This window comes from Carassius gibelio, chromosome B3 (assembly GCF_023724105.1).
Source record: "Carassius gibelio isolate Cgi1373 ecotype wild population from Czech Republic chromosome B3, carGib1.2-hapl.c, whole genome shotgun sequence".
In the NCBI taxonomy this organism is placed as follows: domain Eukaryota; kingdom Metazoa; phylum Chordata; class Actinopteri; order Cypriniformes; family Cyprinidae; genus Carassius; species Carassius gibelio.
In genome coordinates, this window is record NC_068398.1 from 787378 (window position 1) to 808801 (window position 21424).

A 21424-nucleotide genomic window follows, 5' to 3' on the forward strand; every position below is an offset into this window, starting at 1 on the left:
GCAATTACTTGCCTGTCACTTGAGTTTGTGACAATTGTTTACATTGTTTACACCTGCATACAATTGATTAAAATACATATTTAATTTCATAAAGTACAATTTGATTTCGGAATTAAGCTACATTTTTTTTGCAATTTGTGTTTTTCAGTTGAATAAAAGACCATTTTTCCCTATATATACTTTTAAAAAAGACTAAAAATCTCATCTGGTCTCGTGGTATAAGTGTCCCGTCTCACCCCTATAACTGGTGTTTTAAATAATAGGAATTATTTTGTCTTGGTTAAAAATTAATTCACCATTACCAGGTTATTCTGAATTGTGGATGGAAATATAGAAGAAAAAATATGATTGAAATCTTTATTTTATCATACGCATATCATGCTTATATAAAAGGAATAATTATTTTGTTTTATTGTAGTATGCTTAGATAAAGGTAGCTGCTTTCTGCATTTTGCAAAGAAAAAAACTGCTTGCTTCTTTTCTGCAATGAACTTTCTTTACTGAAATAGAATAAGAGAACTGCTGTTTTCAACCAGATGAGATAGTTTTTATTAAGAGGCAATTGAAAGAGATGGTTGAAATGTAAAATTTAGATAAAGAGCTGATTGCTCCGACACAATTTATTAAGAGTTTACAAAGGTTAATTTGATTAATGCAGTTTCTGAGTGTTCAAATTTCAGATGGCTTCTGGAACTGTGGACGCTCACCTTCCCTCCTGAAAGAGGGATGCACATTTCAGCAAGAAGACTGCAGAAAAAGGTGATCATTTCACTTAAGACTGAGGATGAAGAGAACATCCATAAATCCAAAACTCTGGCAGAAGACTGAGAAAAGGCAGAGAAACAACGGAGACTGTACACTACAACATCAGGCCTTTGAGTGCTATCACAGACTGACGACCCAGTGCAACAGCCCAGGCTGATGATCTAACCAGAAGGACTTCCATCTCTTCCCTGTGCAGGCACAGGTGCTGCATATTTAATGATAACTATAGAGACTGCTTCTTTTGATTATTCTCTTAATTATTACATTAACTATTTTAATATAAATTATTCAGTTGTCTCACATCAGTGAGTGCTTGAATCACAATCAGATAAAAAAGCTGGAGCTGGATTTGGCATAGTAAGGGCTATTTCATTAACCAACTAGGGGAAATTGAATTATTGACAACAATGCTGAGCTCTTTGGGTTAAAGAAAAGTAAAGGGTAGACAAGATGTCAAATAAGAAATTTATATGGCTGATAAAATAAAAATATTGGTCACTCCATTTTGTTTAATGGTAATTTTCTATGCTAGACTGACCACCTCCTCCCGGCGACCAGGTGATGACGCTGACCCCAGACAGTGTGAGGAGATCCTTCAGCAGGATCAATGCAAAGCTCCGGGTCCTGACAACATCCCTGGGCGTGTACTGAAAGACTGTGCAGCAGAACTCACTGATGTCTTCACAGACATTTTCAACATATCACTGAGTCAGGCTGTTGTTCCCACATGCTTCAAAACTACCACCATCATCCCAGTCCCGAAGAAGCCATCTCCATCCTGCTTCATTGACTACCGTCCTGTTGCACTTACCCCCATCCTCATGAAGTGCTTTGAGCGGCTAGTCATGCACCACATCAAGTCACCATTAATGGTAAACGTCATCACATTTTTCAAGTATAGCTCTGTGTGACGTTAGATGGAGCGGAATTTCCTTATATGGATCCTGAGGCACTTCTGCCGGAAGAGCGCGCTCCCGTATAGCAGAGCACTGAGAGCACAACAGACTTCACTGATCAGAGCGAGAGCGTCGCCAAATGTCACAAAAGAAGTGTGTTTTTGGTTGCCAGGGCAAGACAACTCTGCACAGATTACCAAAAGAGAAACAGCATTAAGGGACCAGTGGAGTTTATTTTTACAGAGCATCAACGGAGTTGTGCAAGTGTTTGTATTTGTTCCCTGCATTTCGAAGATGCTTGTTTTACAAACAAGGCCCAGTTTGACGCCGGATGTGCACATTGTTTATTTCTTAAGGATGATGCAATCCCAACGAAAAAGGACACAATCGTGTGTTGGAACCGCAGGCGGTGAGTAAAACTGCTTAAAATATCTATGCCTCCTTGTTAGTACGTCCCCTGCCATGCCGGAGACCCGGGTTCGAGCCCCGCTCGGAGCGAGTCGTTGCTGCTGCTGCTCTCGTTCAGTTTCAGCCTCGGGATCTGATTCTGGATCATAAATATACGCTGAATCTGACTGTTAGCCATGGTTTGTTTTGGATGTTTTTTCCCTCACGGTAATGTCACAGTTTCCAAACGCTCTCAACACAAAAGCCTACTGGCGCTCGTGATTCGTTAGCTCCGCCCACACGCCACGCCTCCAGCCGCTCGTGTTTTTCCGGGAAAAATCGGTACAGACTATCTTTCTCTTATGAATATAATAAAACTAAAAACTTTTTGGAGTTATGAAGGATGCAGTACTTCTCTATAGGTACTCAAGAAGATTAACAGGAGATTGAGTGAAAATGAGCATTTCACCCCCCCTTTAATGGAAAAAGGGAAACGTTTTTGTAATGTTCGGAGATCAATATTGTATTTATATCCCAAATAATACCAAAAAATGTCTACTGCCAACGGCGATAGTGTACCTGACGTCACGCACTCTTCACACACTTGTATTGTATACAAGTATAATAACAGCAATAGATGAAAATTGCTATTTAGATTATAAGTCTATGGTAATTTATAAATTACCTAAAATATACACAGCCATACCCAGGTAATTTACAAATTACCTAAAATATACCCAGCCATACCCAGTGTTTCCTTTAGATTGGCAGGTTTGAGCGCAGGAATATACAGTTTAAGCATTCAGCAAATTGATTTTGTGTTGGGTGATGGACCTTGATAATTAATTTGTAATTTTAATTTTACTTTTTATTGACCTGATGATTACCTTGATGGAAAACCAAATAATACATAGTCGATCTGGTGCCATCTCCATTCAGTCACCCCTCCACATTTGTACATGTGTCTTCAAGTTCCTGTGACTGCAAACGCCTGGCTGGTCAGGTTTGGTGAAGCTCTCTGCACACTGGCCAAATACAAATGAGGCAGCAATTAATGAAAGATCTTAACAAGAAATGTGGCAACGATTCCTATTTCAAACAGAGCACATGCAGACAAGGAGTTAATGCGCCTGTTTAAAGCGGTATTTATACTTTCGGCTGACTCGGCTTCATGAGCCTCTGCTGACTGCGCATGCACCTTCCCAAATCAGCAAGGCTTTTTTCAGAAAACCGTGTTTGTGAACAGGTTTGTCTAGTGTTTTCACAGGATATTTGAACTCTGTGGCCATTCCTTTTTGTTTTAATTTATTTTTCTATCCTTTTCCTTTTCCCTTTAAAGCTATTTTGATAAAATATATTCTATGTTATTGTTCTTTTTAAATAAAACGCTCTGGGGGTAAAGTACACGTTTTTTGTACACCTTATTCTGTTCGCCTCCATTCGTGGGCATGAAAAACAACCCACAGCAACAGCTTTTAAAGTTGCCCAGTTCCGAGGGAAACCCGCGGAGTTGGCAACAGAGTGGAGGTGACGTATTTCCGGTTCGAGAGAGCTGACTGACCCACGGTCTCCAGCCAGACTCTATTGTCCGAGTCCAGTGTTAGTGTAACTTTCTGCCTTCACTGATCTCACCCAGTCCTCCTCGATTCACGGAGAGTTCAGAAATACACACAGACAACAGTTTCTTTAGTTTATATGTAGAAGTAGATTTCTGACCAACTTTTCCCACCTTTGATGTAGAGGCTACTTTCTGCTGTAAAGTCATTGTGTGATAAAGCTTTCGGACGCAGATGCATCGAGTCTGAGGAGAGGTGAGCAATATTTCACACAGAAACACAAACACCACACACATTTTCCACGTTTGGAGAAATAATGTGTCTCTTATTGAATGTCTCGTGAATAGAAAACCTGCGCGCTCGCGCTACAATAATGCCCTGTCTGTCTAATCTGTAATATCCAACGTCGAACCAACTTTATATCGGTTCCGTTCGCATTACACTCACTGATCACTAGACAATATATAATCTATAATGCGCGAGCGCGAATCTCTCCGAGCTCAAACACACGCTGCTCGCGCCCGGAGAGAGTGCGCGCGCTTAAAATGTTTCTCTGTTTGCCTGAAACAAGAGTCACAAACCTTGTTGTGAACGTGAGCTCTCTAAAGGGATAAAATAGTCTCGAGGGCTCCAGAAAAATTTATACAAATAGGCTTTGACAATATATTTTTCCCATATCATTCAATATAGGTATTTATCATGGTGTTCGTTTACCATTAATGGGGAATAAAATGCTTTCCACGTGTTTGTTAGACCTTAGTTTGTTCACAACTCAATTCCACAGAGGAACTACGGTTTAATTGAGGGCTCCATGAAATGCATTTTATTTCCCCTAAATTCTGTTTTCCATTTGATTTATTATGAATTCTGTGTGTTATGATTCAGCACAAATGCATCAGAAAAATGGTGTCTAGTAAAGTGAATTAATAAAACTTGAACAATTTAATCTATCTTTTAAAATGTAATCAAATGAAAATCAATTTACAATAAAACAGTGTTTTCATTTAATCTCATCAGAAAAGATACTGCACACCAGAACTGTATAAATTAATAATAATTAATAACTTGGTTGTATGATATTCCCTAAAAATATCATCATTACTTTGAGACTTACAGTAGTAATCTAGTCGGTCATAATTTCAAGTTAAACCGTACTTTTATTGTGACGGATTGTCATGAAGGTCTTTCAGTTTTAGTTTTTGTTTCAGCGTGTATTTGACAGTAATTTTTCTCAAAAGAAACTGCATAAAGCTGGTGAAGTGACTCTCTGAGCATCTCTGGAGATGAAGTTCATGTGTTCTCTTCCTCATATATTGAGACACTGAGTCACGTGTGTTTGAGTTTGTGTATCAAACTATTCCATGATCCATTCACTCAGAGACACAGAACATGCAGACACATGCACTGACTGGCTGCTGTAACATCTATTTCTGTTGTGTGATGGGATGTAAGATTAATCCACATTGAGTAAAATGTTTTTATAAAAATATAAAATATTACTGGGCAGCCCAATTGCATACAGTCATGTTTTATTTCTCATCTGAAAGCCCTCCTGCTTGGATGGATTTGGAATCATGTTCTTTGACACCAAGGTCACCATCAGACATTTTGTAAGCAAAGAAAACAAACAAAAAAAATAATACATTTTATTTCTAACATGCTTTTCTTAGACTCAAAATGCTACAGTATACAAGAAGTAAAACATCACATACAATCACATTCAATTACAATAAACAGCTGTAAAAAGATGTGTCTTTAAAGCACATTAGAAAACAATCTAATATTGGAGAGTCTCTAATTTCCGGTGGTAGAGCATTCCATAGACGTGGTGCTGAAACAGAGAATGCTCGGCCGCCCATAGACTTTAATTTATTCCGAGGCTGCTGGAGAATGCATGACCTGGAAGAGCGCAAGGTGCGAGCTGGCACATGAGCAGTGACTATTCAATTCAATTCAAGTTTATCTGTATAGTGCTTTTTACAATAGAAATCGTTACAAAGCAACTTTACAGGAAATTACGTTTCTACAATATTTAGTAGTAGCTTAATAAGTGGTGACTGTCAGTTTGTGCACATATGACAGGATTTTTAGAAAAATGAATACAAGACGTAGTCAGCTAGACGATGAACATTATTAATATTATTAATAATTAATAATTATTATATGATGCAGTCACACTTGTAGCAATATTTGTTAGTTCTGTTGTTGATTCAGGGTTAGCATCATCTGAGGTCCTCTGAGGGATCAGCATCATCTCAGGTGTTCTGGATCCAGACTGGAGGTTGAGTAAATCCTAGTTACAAAACTTAGAAACAAATGGAGACATCACTAGCATAGCTGCTAATCCAACAAAGTAAAATTAATTAGTTTAACCCAAGCTAAAGAATAAGAATGTGCATTTGATCAGATACAACTACACTCACAATTTAAGAGATACATTATTCGAATGCTTGGCGAAAGAGATGCGTTTTTAATCTAGATTTAAATGTATTTTATTAATAAGATTCGGGATGAGTGCGTCAGATACTTAGCCTAACCAACACAGGTGGACCATAATCAAGTAATCAATCCCATAGTATAAATATCGCTGACTTACCTCTATCCATTAACGGTTTATCAGCATGCTGGTTCGCTTTGTCTGTCACCTTATCACAGACCGAATTTTCGTACCAACGAAGAAAGCTACACAGGGGATTTATAAGACCTGCTCTTTTTGCCGGACCCGCGATCATTCCTACCCAGCCAAACACGGCCGTTGAGCAGCATTAAGCGTCATCGCGACAGCTGCTCTCCTCGCCAAGCCACACGTCGTGGCCAATAGACCGTGCAAGCTCCGAGCTCGCCTCGCTCGACACAACGATCGGGCTGCCAGAGACCGAGCTTTCCTCGAGCGCTTGATTGCAGCAGAAAGAATCCAACCAGCCCGGGCCAAACCCCAATTCTCACCGCGGCTCAGCCTTCCAATCAGGCGTTCCGGCCGAGTGGCATTTTGAGGCCGCTTCCTCTAGCGGCGCAGACCGCGCGACGTTAACCAATACATTTTCAGCCGAAGACACTAAAAACAGGTTCCTCTTTTTCTTCATTGGATTTTTACGGCAGTTGGCATCCAAAGTGTTGCATCTAAAAGCAGGTTCGCGGCTAAAGTTTGTTAAACGCAGTTCCGTCTTCTACTAGTGTTTTATGCTGGTTTTGGCAAACCAGCGTAAAAGGTGCATTACCGCCACCTGCTGATCTGGAGTGTGGATTGCGCATAGATTTGGACTACAGATACAACGTTCCATCGGATGATGATGCCACCTTTAACCACGAAGCCAAGGCATTACATTCACCTTACCGCGCACGTTTAAACCTCACTGAAATGATACAGACATAAGTTCCAAGATTTAAAAAAAATGCTTGTAAATATCTGTGAGTAAAATTACTGTCGCCTTTTAAGGACAGTAATACAAAACAAAAAAAAAAACAAAAAATCTTTAGAAACCACTTGGAAGCGAATAGCACATAACTGCTATTAACTCATTTGCTTGCAAGCACCGCCTATGGCCCCAGTTTATTATCATTTCACTTTCACAGCACGTTAAACATCACTCTCTTACTTGATCTGGATAAACCGTGCATCAATTGAAAGTCTAAAGACTTTGGCTTTTATATATGACCAATATTTCGATAAAACATCATTTCAGCGACAGTTATCTAGTAAACGTCGAAGAGTTAGCTCGTGGACAAATGTTGATCATGTATCTAGTCAGAAATAATCATGAGCAGAAACACCTTTATTTGGGGTATGTAATTTCTGTCTCCATGCCAAAAATGGGGGGTGACTGGTAAGGAGTTAACGTTACTGCCATAATCATGTCTTTCGGTACAACGTCTTACAAGACTAAACATGCTCCATCATTTCCAAAAGCCTCTGTTTCCACAGTCCATACTACAACGTGAAAACAGAGTTTCAAACGTATCCGCTCTGGAGACCGTCTAAAGAGCCCGGAGGCCAAATGAGAGGAAAGATGCTTTTCCAACAGGAACATAATAATGTGGACTAGGCTTGAGGAATTGTCAAATCAGGCAACCAATTGCTAAGCTGGTAACACAGTAGGCAACCCATTCATTTTTAGCTTGCCCATCAAATGTTACTAACCCTTTTTTACTCTTCCCACAGCCAACACCTACAGCAGCCGAAGAAAGTAACCTTTCCTGTACCTCCTCACTGCCGCAGCAGTGCTCTCAAAGGATGATGTGAGCCTGTAGGTGGCAAAGAAGTCTCCATCCACAAATATACATACATTGTTTGCAGATATAAGGTATTTCATCGTACTTTAACAGGTAATCCAATACGTGCCATATTTTAAAGGAGCTCTCACTAACAGAGTTTAATGCCACAGTTACGTTAGAACGCATCTCATTCTGGTTTCAGGGGCGGCGCGTCGGTCCCATCATGAGGCATGTGGTCCGAACCGCGTACGACCAAGGCATCATTTCAACCGAACTCACTCCAAATATATGAACTTACCGGTTTTTGAATACCTTATATTTAAAGCATTCGTTTACGTCCATATTAGAGTTAAATCATTAGACTTAAAATGGAATCTACTATCGTGTAAAAAAATTAAAATAAATAAAAAAAATTCGCAGGACAAACGAAATGATAGCAGTGTCGACTACATGAATAAGAAGTTTTAAATGTAGTATTTTATATTTAATGCCAGTTTATCAGTACGTCCGAAAGTACATTTTACAATTATTGGTGATTCCATAGGCTCTTTTCGTGCACCTGCATGGTTAAAATGGCAAATAGTAAGCCCAGACAAGTATAAAGAATTTTTCTCTTACTCCATGCACGATTACATCGTCGATATGTACCATCGATCTCATGTGCTGACAATATGACGATTTGACAACGACCACATCGCCGATACATGGCACCTATTTGGGGTACACTGGCAGAGGAAATCCAATCTATTTTTGCACACTTAATTTCGAATACAATGACTGCACCAAGATTTTTCGGACTTTTTGGATTTGCTAAATTAATTATTTAAGTAAGCCTCACAGCGTCTACCCTCGTAGACAACCATATCATCCTTAGTATCGAACTCCCTGTCAGGCGCTGCAAGAGTGCTCCCGGTTGAGCCAACCTTTGCCTTCTCCGTTCAACTATCAGCAAAGCTTACTCGTATGACATCGAGTATTAAACTCCTGTCAGATGCTTTCCCGCTTAAGCAATCTTGGACTTTCCATCCGACCACCAGCGAAGCTTACCTGATTAAAAAGCCCGATTAATAAAAAAAAAAATATATATAATAATTTTCAGTCAGCGACACTTACCTATCAAACACCAACGAGTACATCGCAGCTAAAACAAATTTTCCCTCCGATGGCAAGATGTACCCATCCAACACCGCAAGTTACGCTTTTGCCGAACACCAACGGGTGCTTCGCAGATAAAACAATGTCAATTTTCCCTCCGATGGCTGGAGAGACTACCCATCTGGTGTCACAAATTTAATTTAAAAAAATAAAATAAACGTACAGAGAGGTTTACCCATCCAATGCACGGAGTCAGGGCTCCCATTGGATGTAGGTGAGAGCTTCCCGGCTAGACAACCTTACCTTTTCCGTCCTTTGGCCAGCGAGGCTTAACCGTTCGATTCCGGGAGCTAAGCTCCTGTCGGATGAAGGTAAGAGCCTCCCGGCTGGACAACCTTTTGCGTCCTTCAGCCAGAGAGGTTTACCCATTCGATTCCTGGAGCTAAGCTCCTATTGGACGTCGGTCAGAGCCTCCCGGCTAGACAACCTGATCTTTTCCATCCTTGACCAGCGAGGCTCACCCGTTCGATGCGAGGCGAGGGCCAGCCAACCACGACCATTCCATGTGGTTTAGGTCACAAAACCTACAAGCTAGCCGTTCTATGCCGCAAGTACCAAACACACAAATAAACCCTCCCTCCTTCCTAAGGTCATCAAGGCTTACCTGTCTCTTGCCGTGAGTAGCAAACTCCCATAAGACGCAGACAACAGCCTAACGACCACACAAACTTACCTTTTCCATCCTACGGCCTGCGAGGCTCACCCAGTTGTTTTTGGGGAACAGAAAGTCCCCATGTGGATGCTGGCAAGAGCCTCCTGGCCACCTATCTTTACCTTTTCTGTCCCACATCGGGATAGGCTTACCCGTTCGATGTGTGTGCTCCCTTCGGACGCTGGCGAGAGCCTACCGGTTAGACAACCTTACCTTTTCCCTTTTCTATTGTCAATGAGGTTCGATGTTCTGAGTTTAATGCCCCATCGGATGCTGCGAGAGTCCTCCCAGTCAGGTTTTCCTTTCCACTCTCCCCGTCCGGCGAGGCTTACCCGTCTGATGCATGTGCTCCCTTCAGACGTCTGGCAAGAGTTCTCCCGGTCGGGCCTATGCTTGCCGGCCGCAAGTGAGTCTCATCCATCCGATGCCATGAGTCGGGATCTCCCTTTAAATGTCGCCAGAGTCCTCCTTGTCGGCCAGCACAAAGCTTTTTATCTGCCAAACCGAGAGGACCCAGACGTCCGTCATCCTGAGTCTCAATCTCCTATCGGAGGCTTCATGGGCCCTCTGGGTCAGCATTAGGCCCTTCACCCACTGAATAGCAGGGGCTGTCAGCCAGTAGAGCCCGTACGCCGGCACTGTGACCTATTCCGGTCGAGGCAACTCGGGTCCTCCCGGTGGGGCACCACAACCACGCTGCTCCTCCTCATCGGCCAGTAGGGCTCACCATTCCAACACCAAAAGCTCCTGTTGAGCATCGGCTCGAGCCCTACTGACCGGGCGCCAACAACCACGTATTCACTAGCAGCACCCGGTAGGGCCTACTCTCCCAACACCCAAGTCGCTCCCTTCGGCCCTTCCAGCCTGCCAACGAGACGACTTCTCAGAAACCAAATCACAATTGTGACCTTAGGGAGCGTGATGGATTGTAGAGTGGTAGAAGGCTAGTTAGGTACGCAGGAGCTAAACCAATTAGGGTCTTATAGGTAAGTATTGATAATTTGTAACTGGTACAAAACTTAATAGGTAGCCAGAACAGAGACTGTAAAATTGGGGTAATATGATCATATTTTCTTGACCTGGTAAGGACTCTAGCTGCTGCAGTTTGGACTACCTGTAGCTTGTTTATTGAAGATGCATGACAACCACCTAGAAGTGCATTACAATAGTCCAGTCTAGAGGTCATGAATGCATGAACTAGCTTTTCTGCATCAGAAACAGATAACATGTTTCATAGCTTAGCAATGTTTCTAAGATGGAAGAATGCAGTTTTTGTAACATGGGAAATATGGTTTTCAAAAGACAAGTTTCTGTCTAATATAACACCCAGATTTTTGACTGTAGAGGAAGTTACAGTACATCATTCTAGTTGCAGATTGCAATCTACAAAATTCTGTGTAGTGTTTTTTTTTTTTTTGTCCAATAATTAATATTTCTGTCTTATCCGAATTTAATTGGAGAAAATGATTGGTCTTCCAATCTTTTACATTTTTAACACACTCTGTTAGCTTAGATAATTGAGAAGTTTCATCTGGTCTTGAGATATATAGCTGAATATAATCAGCATGTGGAAACTAATCCCGTATTTTCTAATTATATTACCAAGGGGCAAAACGTATATTGAAAATAGAAGGGGACCTAGGACGGATCCTTGTGGCACTCCATATTTTACTGGTGATGAATGAGATGACTCCCCATTTAAATAAACAAAATGGTAGCAATCGGACAGGTAGGATCTAGTGTTGTAAAAAGACCCGGTACTTCGTTACTAAGAAACCAGGTTTCTTTAAGTACCAAGGACCCGTTCAAACCTGGTTCAGCAAGCAGAAAACGAGGACGGAATCTCAAAATCCAGTCATGAAAATGAAACTTACATTTTAATATGGACAGTCATGGAATTTGTCAAAGTTAGCATTAATTAATCAAATCAAATCTCCATAGGGACCAGTATCTGTACGCACGACTCACCATCGCTTTACTGATAGTGCTGTTTCTCACACATGCAAAGAGAGAGAGAGAGAGCAAGAGTCTTGCCACGCTGAATCGACGCACTATATGTAAACTATTCTTTGTTGTCTTCTCCTGTCAAAATAATGGAGTTCATTTAGAATTATTCATATTCATTTTGGCAATTTCATTGGCTGGTGCTGATTTAGTACCGTTCGTGTTTTGATTTCTGCAAATCAGTTTGACCGAACGCAGACAACGTGATTAATATTCATGAACCCAACAGCTCGTCAATTCATAGTGCATTGTATGATTGTAGAATTAGTAGTAGTATTATCTTTTAATAATAATTAATATGATCTATTACTATTTTTTTTTTATAGAAACCCTCAATGACCAAAAATATCTTAAGCATCACCACCAGTCTTAAGTTCAGTTAAAATGACAAATATGCATTCATTAGGCCTAAAAGTTAATTTTTACATAAAGGCATTGTGCTAGAAATATTACTATTATTTAGTAAAATGTATGTGATACTGCTACTACTGTTGAAAAAAATTATAAAACTTTATTTCTTAAAGAAATAAATCACAATATTTCTTTCATGTTTTATTTTTAATAGCAAATCCCTTTATTACCAAAAATAAATAAATTTAATTTCATAGATTAAAAGACAAATTAAATTTGGGTGAAACTTATTTACTGTTTTTCATAATTATATAACTTGTAGAAAAACTTTAAACACAATTATAAATAAAGAATGGCATTGGTTTTATTTTTAGTGCTAAAAAAATATTTTTTTAAATTAGCATACTTTTGTGTTTTGCTTTGTTACCGAAATTGGTACCGAGAACCGTGGATTTTCACTGGTATCGGTACCGAAGACTGAAATTTTGGTAACGTGACAGCACTAGTAGGATCTAAACCATCTTAGAGCCTGCCCTTGAATACCTGTATAGTTTTGTAATCGATCTACGAGTATGTCATGATCTATGGTGTCGAACGCAGCCCTAAGATCAAGTGAAATTAGATTTTTAATTTTAACAAGTGCAGTTTCTGTGCTATGGTGGGGCCTGAAACCTGACTGAAACAGATCATTTTTATGCAGGAAGGTGCTCAATTGATCAGACACAACTTTTTCAAAAATTTTAGACATAAATGGAAGATTTGAAATAAGCCTATAATTTGCCAGTTCACTAGGATCTAGTGTTAGTTTCTTAATAAGAGGCTTAATAACCGCCAGCTTGAATGGTTTTGGGATGTGACCTAAAGATAACGACGAGTTAATGATATTGAGAAGCGGTTCTTCGGCTACAGGTAACAACTCTTTTAGTAATTTAGTGGGCACAGGACCTAATAAACATGTTGTTGGTTTAGATACAGTGATAAGTTTATTTAGCTCTTCCTGTCCTATATTTGTAAAGCACTGCAGTTTATCTTTGCGATGGATAAAACTCAAGTGTTAGGTCCGGTGACATTTTGCTTGACTCCAAAAGAGTTTATTAGGTCAGTAAACGCAAGTCCTAATGCATCATTTGTATTATCAACGTGAATATTAAAATCTCCCATGATTAGCGCCTTATCAACTGTAACCAGAAGGTCTGAGAGGAAATCTGCAAATTCTTTTAGGAATTCTGTATACGTCCCTGGTGGTCTATATACAGTAGCCAGAGCAAGAGATAAATTAGATTTCTTTTGCATGTCTGACAGTGTAACATTTAGCAGAAGTATTTCAAAAGAGTTAAACCTGTATCCTGTTTTCTGGGTAACATTGAGAATATCACTATATATTGTTGACCAGTCTGACGGGGCTCATGCTTATAACAGTAGTTTGGTGGAGTAGACTCATTTAGACCAAAATAATCATTTGGTTTTAGCCAGGTTTCAGTCAAGCAGAGTAAATCAAAACTATTATCTGTGATCATTTCATTTACAATAACTGCTTTTGGTGTGAGTGATCTAATATTTATGAGCCCAAACTTTAAAGATTGTTTTTGTTCATTTACTTTACATGTTTCTGGTTTAATCACAATAAGATTTTTTCTAGATCCTACATTAAATTTATATTTTGACCTCACTATTCGGAGAACAGACACAGTCTGAATAGATTGTACAGTGCAAGTACTTTTATCATTTAAGCGGGTGACAAATGTCATCATAATAGTTATTTGAGAATTGTCTAGGAAAAGCCTAGGACGCTCCCAGAAAAGATTCCAATTATTAACAAATAGCAGTTTCTGTTCTTTACACCATGACAACAACCGTTCATTTAAAGCAACAAGTCTACTGAACCTTTCGTGTCCTCGTTGATAAGGAGTGAAGGTGATCGCGTCCTGGGTGCACTGGGCCTGTGCAGAGAAACACACGGAGTAGACGTGGTGGGAGTGTTAACAGCACGCTGTATACTTACACCGAACTTGTGAGCGTCAGCCCGGGATGATTCCAGCGCAGCTCTTCGCTCTCTCAGCTGGGCCTGCCTCTCCTCCAGGTCTCGAATCCTCCAACGTGTCCTCGCCTGCAATCAAAGTTAGACATTCATCCACCATTAAAGCAAGTAACATTGAGTACAGCAATGGTAATGTGTGTGAATAGAGTATTAGCAATGCAAGCGCAGTTAGCAGCAACCACGCTTGCTGATGCTAACAGGCTATAAGCTAATAGCGGACCCGGGAGATCAAAATAAAACTAGTGATATCGAAGCGCTCTGATTGTTTTTGTTGTAGAATACAATAGATGATATATTCGCACCTTATAGAAACGGACACGATGGTGTATAAAATTGATTTTTAAGATAAAATTAGTCAGTAAAAATAATATAGTGAAAGAGCTCAAACGCAGTACAGATGCCAACAACCGCAGAGATAAGCAGGTGCCATCCCATTAATAGCTTTATATGTTAAAATCAGTGTTTTGAATTCAATACGTGCTTGTATTGGCAGCCAGTGTAAATCAGAGAGTACTGAGTGGTTGTATGTCAATAACCGGGCAGCTGAATTTAGTATATATTGTAATATTTTATTGATTTATTTGGGAAACCAAGATAGAGCGCATTGCAATAATCAAGCCTCGATGTAATAAAGGCAAGTATAAGCCTTTCTGCATCTGGCAATGATGGAAATAGTCACAGTCTAGCAATATTTCTAAGTTGAAAAAATGCAATCTTTGATACCTTTTTAACATGTGCATCGAACATAAGTTCAGAGTCGAAGACAATGCCAAGATTACGCACTTGAAGAGATTAAGTAAGCAAGTGCTTGACTGTAGTCAACACTGAAATATTAAGTTTGAGTAAAGATGTTCATGTTCATATTCAAAAAGAAGTTCTGTTTTTTCTTGGTTAAGCTTAAAACAATTATCATGCATCCAGGCTTTTATCGCATCGAGGCAGGTGCGCTAAGGGCTGTAATCGCAAGATTAGGATCAGGGTGCATGCTGTTATAGATCAACATAACAATGAAAACCTAAACCAAACTTACAAATAATGTCATCCAGAGGAAACATTTAGATGCTAAATTAGATGGGACCAAGCACAGACCCCTGTGGGACACCTTGCTGGACTAGAGTTGGTAAAAATGTATATCCCCCAAGGACACAAACTGGAAACGATTTGTAAGATAAGATGTAAACCTTTTAAGAACCGTAGCAGAAACTCCTAGATATACAGAACGTCTTTCAAGAAGGACCGCTTGTGATATAGTGTCAAAAGCAGCCGTGATGTCTAACAATACCAAAATACTACAGACACCCATATCAGCAGAAATGAGAAGATCATTTACAACCCGGACGAGAGCAGTCTCAGTACTATGGCCTGATCTAAAAGAGCTGAGGCTCTCCAGGACCGTGTTCGCCAACCGTGCTATATAATGATCTAAGATATCATCGCTTTGCTGCAGAATTTCAATGCCATAAACATCAATTCCATGTGACTATTATATAGGGCTGGCATTAATTAGATTAATTAATTACTGTTAAAAATAATGTTACAATTATTAACGCATTTAACGCAAAACCAGTTTTTGATCTTTTGGGAGTAATCAAATTCTCAGCAAAATTTGAAGTGTGATTAATTTTCAATTAATTGGATTTATCCATTTTTTCTGACAGTGAGACCTGACACATGTTGTCTAACCCAGAATGTCTAGAAGTGCTGCTCCCAATGCAACATCACAGGGGATTTATCATTAACACTTGTTTCTCTGGATTATGTTATATGAAGCACCATTACTTCAAACGAGTTATGCTTGAAGAGTGTGCATCTGCTTTACTCATATTAGTGCTTAAATGTATAAACTGATTTATTGTTTATTTTGGCAAATCTGCTTCTTCCACACAGAAATTCATGTTCAGTGAAGCTCCCCACAACAATCACAAATAAATTAATTCACCATTAAAAGCTGGAATATATCAGTTTACGAGTGAAGACGAGCCTCAAATCATCAGGAGGAGTTTATTAAAGAGGAAAGAGAGGAGATGGGAGATCCAGAACCCTGCAGAATCAAACACACTGAAGATACTGAAGAACTAACAGGTTGGTGTTTATTCTACATTAATTATGCTGACGAACTGGGTACTTTTTTCAACAAAATTATTTATTAGATAATTGTGTAGTTGATCAAACATTTTTATTAGATATATGGTATTTGTGCTAATAATGTTTTAAAAATCATAATTTGAAAAATAATCTACCTAATTTATTGATGAATGAAAAAGTTTCAGAGAGATGTATATATAAACTTGATGTAATCATAAACCTGCATCAAAATGATCAGACTGTTGTATAGCAATTGTCTACTTTCTGCTGTTACATCAGGGTTCATGTTTGTCTTTTCACTTTTCTTTTTTAAATAAACAATTTTTACTTTTATTTCAGAGTTGATGGAAGAAAATGAGAAGCATGAAGAATTGAGTGAAGTTGAGAGAAAAAATCAATTCAGGACTGAAGAAAAACCTTTGAGTTGCTGTCAAACTCAGAAAGTTTTAAAGAAAAGAAGAGCCCAGAAATCTTTCTCCTGTACTCAGTGTGGAAAGAGATTGACATGCAAACATCATCTTGATCTTCACATGAGGATTCACACTGGAGAGAAACCTTACAAGTGTTCACACTGTGACAAGAGATTCAGACTGTCAGGACATCTGAAAACACATGAGATGAGCCACAATGGTATTAAACCGTTTACTTGTGATCAGTGCGGAAAGAGTTTCACAATAAAAGGAAGCCTTACATCACACATGAGAGTTCATACTGGAGAGAAACCATTCACTTGTGATCAGTGCGGGAAGAGTTTCTCACAATCAGCAAGTCTTAAGTTACATATGAACATCCACACTGGAGAGAAACCACACACATGTGATCAGTGCGGGAAAACATTTTTGAGGGATTCAAACCTGAAGCAGCACCTGAGAGTTCATACAAAGGAGAAGCCACATTCATGTCATTTGTGTGGAAAGAGTTTTTCATTAATACAAAGTTTGAAAGAACATCAGAAAATACATACTGGTGTGAGAGAGTACATGTGCTTTGAGTGTGAAAAGACTTTTATTACTGCAAACGGTTTAAAAAAGCATGAGAGGATTCACACTGGAGAGAAACCTTACAAGTGTTCACACTGTGACAAGAGATTCAGTCGGTCAGGAGACCTGAAAACACATGAGAGGATTCACACTGGAGAGAAACCTTACAAGTGTTCACACTGTGACAAGAGATTCAGAGATTTAGGAAACCTGAAAAAACATGAGAGGATTCACACTGGTATTAAACCGTTCACTTGTGATCAGTGCTGGAATAGTTTCACACAAAAAGGAAGCCTTACATTACACATGAACATCCACACCAGAGAGAAACTGTACACATGTGATCAGTGCGGGAAGAGTTTCACACAAAAAGGAAGCCTTACATCACACATGAACATCCACACTAGAGAGAAACTGTACACATGTGAATCAGTTAATTAATGTGGAAAGAGTTTTTCACACTCATTCAACTTTAAGCATCATATGAACATTCACACAAGTGTGTGTGCATTTATTATTTTTTTGGAGGGTTGGGTCTGAGGACCCTGCTGGACACCTTTATTAGGGCCCGAGCACCGAGGTGCGAGGACCCTCTTGTATCTGCTTTGTTTATTATTATTATTCTTCTTCTTCTTCTTCTTCTTCTTCTTCTTCTCCCGAATGAATCGCATTTTTGAGGGCTTTAACATGCTCAAAAAGTCATGAAACTTTGCACACGCGTCAAACCTGGTGAAAATTTTCGTCTGATATAGGATTCAGAAGAGGGTGTGGCAAAATGGCTCGACAGCGCCACCTGTACTAAGAAAATCAACAGCCTTCCAGCTATGTTTCACGTACATGCACGAAAATTGGCACACATATGTAACACCAACACCTACAAAAAAGACTCTTGCAGCGAAATTCTAAACCCAACAGGAATTCGGTTATTTTTAATATTATGAGCATATTTTGTGTAATTTTGGTCATTTCCATGTGTTGTATTTTAACGAACTCCTCCTAGAGAGTTCTTCAAATCAACACCAAATTTGGTATGCCTAATCTAAAGGCCAGACATACAATGTCCAATCTGCCCCAAACTTCACATGTTTGATGAGACTCTGAACCTGAACATATTGACATGCGCATATTCAGTTATAGTCATAGCACCACCTATTGGCAACAGGAAGTGACATATTTTACACTGCGATGAACTACTCCTAGAAATTTTATGACATCAATGTCTTTTTTGTGGTCAGTCTAATCTAAAGGCCTGTGCGATGTTAAGTTGTGAAGATCTTGAGTTTTCGTTAAAAGGCGTGTCCATGGCGCCATCACGAAGTTCGATGTCTCGCCATGGGAATAAAAGATGTTATAACTCAGGCATAAAATGTCCGATCTTCCCCAAACTTCACATGTGTGATAAGAGTCCTGGCCTGAACACATCTGAAGGCCAATATTCCATCAGGTGTGGCAAAATGGCTCTATAGCGCCACCTATACACTTTCAACGGAGTGCGCTTCGAGCTATGTTTCACGTACATGTACAAAAATCGGTATACACATGTAACACACCAATACCTACAAAAAAATTTTCTTGGTACGAAATCCGAATCCCAACAGGAAGTCGGTTAATTAGAATTTTCTCTGCAAAATTGGCGTTGTTTTTGCCATTTTCAGGGGTTGTATTTTAACGAACTCCTCCTAGAGATTTATTCAGATCAACACCAAACTTTGTCAGTGTAATCTAAAGCCCTTTGCGATAATAAATTGCGAAAGACTTGAGGTTTCGTTAAAGGGCGTGTCCATGGCGGCCTGACAAATTTCGATGTTTCGCGATGAAAAAGGAAGTTGCTGTAACTCGGACATACAATGTCCAATCTGCCCCAAACTTCACATGTTGGATAAGACTCTTGACCTGAACAGATCTACATGCCAATATTCAGTTATAGTCATAGCGCCACCTATTGGCAACAGGAAGTTACATATTTTACACTGCGACAAACTACTCCTAGAAATTTTATGACATCAATGTCTTTTTTGTGGTCAGTCTAATCTAAAGACCTGTGTGATGTTTAGTTGTGAAGATCTTGAGTTTTTGTTAAAAGGTGTGTCCATGGCGCCGTGATGAATTTCGATGTCTCGCCATGGGAATAAAAGATGTTATAACTCAGGCATAAAATGTCCGATCTTGCCCAAACTTCACTTGTGTGATAAGGGTCCTGGCCTAAACAGATCTGAAGGCCAATATTCCATCGAGTGTGGCAAAATGGCTCGATAGCGCCACCTATACACTTTCAACGGAGTGCGTATACACTTTAAACTGAGTGCGCCTCAAGCTATGTTTCACGTACATGTACAAAAATCGGTACACACATGTAACACACCAATATCTACGAAAAAGTCTCTTGGTACGAAATCCGAATCCCAACAGGAAGTCAGTTATTTAGAATTTTCTCTGCAAAATTAGTGTTGTTTTGGCCATTTTCAGGGGTTGTACTTTAACAAACTCCTCCTAGAGATTTATTCAGATCAACACCAAACTTGGTCAGTGTAATCTAAAGCCTTTTGCGATCTTAAATTGCGAAGATCTTGAGGTTTCGTTAAAGGGCGTGTCCATGGCGGCCTGACAAATTTTGATGTTTCGCCATGAAAAGGATGTTGTTGTAACTCAGGCATAAAATGTCCAATCCTCCCCAAACCTCACATGTTCGATAAAAGTCCTGCCCTAAACACATCTGAAGGCCAATATTCCACTATAATGATAGCACCACCTGCTGGCAACAGGAAGATTGGCACATATATGGAATAAACATTGATATATTCTACTTATATTTATGAGTTTAAACGCATATTTCTCACCGTTCACCTATTAACTAAAGCCACTCGCTGCCGGTGAGCCCGGGTGCGAGGGCCCGTTCATCGCTGCTTGCAGCTTTAATTTTCTCTTGTTTTGTGTATCTGCATGCATCATTTGGAATTGAACTGTTGAGACTTGTGTGGAATTAATGTATTGTATTATATATATTCAGGCTCAACCTGTCTTTGGCAGTGAAGCTGTGTGCCTTTGATAAGGCTGGTATTTCCCAGTGGATTCTGGGAGACGTAGCTGATCAGTACTTAAACATTTTACTGTTCTTTGTTCTGTACTTGACCATCTCTGTCACATATGTATAAAACTTGATTGAACAATAATCTTCATTCTTTATTTTTCTAATTTAACATTTTAATTTGATTGAAAATTGTATTAAGCATGGTCTTTGCTTAAATTTAAAAGGCTCATTTTGTAAATGTCAATTATTAATTTAATTATTAATTATTAATTTAAATGATAGACAAACACAGACTGGGTGCTTAAAGCTGTATAGAGACAGAAGAATGAGGTTAATCTCCAGCAGTTTTAGTGATCTTGTAGACAAAACTTCTTTAAGCAAATGTGTTTAATCTTATCTAAATGAATTCTAATTTTAATCTAATTTAATTTTAATCTAAATGTAATATATGCATACGTCTGTGCACTGAAGAAAAACACAGCTTCCTTGTTTTATTTATTTATTTTGATCTGGTCTTAAGTTCTTGTGATCAAGACATAACAAAATTGCTGGAAACTTCATAAAGTAAAAATAGAATAATATCACATGGCCTGTATGTTTTTTGTGCTGTTCTGATGAGTTAAAATGCCTATCCCGATGTGAAAATGCCCAGTAATTGAGAAACACCCTCTTTTTGTTCCGCGTCCGGAGATGAAAACACTTCAGTTTATTACAAAGATGTTTGAATTACAGTGAAAAACATTATGCACTGATACAGTGCAGTGTAATAGAGGAAAAATATAGTGTTATGTGATAATTGAAAAGAATATGTAGTAGAAATTGGTTGGTCACACTTTATATTAAGTGTCCTTAATGCCTGTGTATTTACATAGTAACTTAATGTGTATGTAGGATGTAACCAGAGTGTAAGTTTGGTAAGTTAAGTAACACATTGGTACATTGTATCTACAGCTGTAATGTTTCTGTAACTACAAACATGTAACAACCCTCAGGATGGTTTGTGTAATTACAAATGTGTAACAGAACATTGGTAACAACACTTTTTTCACTTAAGTACTCGTGTAACAGGAATTATATAACTTAATTTTGTAACAACAATATGTATGAGAGTTATTGTAACCATTTGATCAAGGGGGTGGAGAAGGGGGGGGGGGGGGTTAGGGGTGGAAATGGGATCCAGGGGGTTGAGATGGGTAGCTTTAGGTGTGGAAATGGGATCCAGGGGGTGTAGATGGGGATGTTTAGGGTTGGAAAAGGGATCCAGGGGGTGGATATTGAGAGGTATAGGGGTGGGAATGGAATCCAGGGGGTGGAG

At 39.2% G+C, this 21424-nt stretch overlaps 1 protein-coding gene across 7 annotated transcripts; it reads left to right on the forward strand.

Moving 5' to 3' along the window:
• The first annotated feature begins 3323 nt into the window (after positions 1–3323).
• LOC127952196 (gastrula zinc finger protein XlCGF52.1) lies at positions 3324–21207 on the forward strand. 7 transcript variants are annotated; one of them, XM_052550600.1, is made up of 5 exons: positions 3324–3647; positions 3789–3859; positions 7764–7905; positions 15904–16098; positions 16441–21207. In XM_052550600.1, the coding sequence occupies exons 4-5, from the start codon at positions 16041–16043 to the stop codon at positions 17520–17522; spliced, it is 1140 nt and encodes a 379-aa protein (XP_052406560.1). In that variant the 5' UTR covers positions 3324–3647; positions 3789–3859; positions 7764–7905; positions 15904–16040; the 3' UTR covers positions 17523–21207. The 7 variants fall into 7 exon arrangements, with proteins under 7 accessions (XP_052406560.1, XP_052406557.1, XP_052406556.1 ...); XM_052550597.1 differs by having other exon boundaries at positions 3324–3859; positions 7764–7927; XM_052550596.1 differs by having other exon boundaries at positions 3324–3859.
• Positions 21208–21424: the final 217 nt, after the last annotated feature.

Coding starts and splice junctions, on each gene's coding strand:
- LOC127952196 (XM_052550597.1), top strand. CDS start 16,041: ATGGGAGATCCAGAACCCTGCAGAATCAAACACACTGAAGATACTGAA. Junction 16,099..16,440: donor AGATACTGAAGAACTAACAG/GTTGGTGTTTAT, acceptor CTTTTATTTCAG/AGTTGATGGAAGAAAATGAG.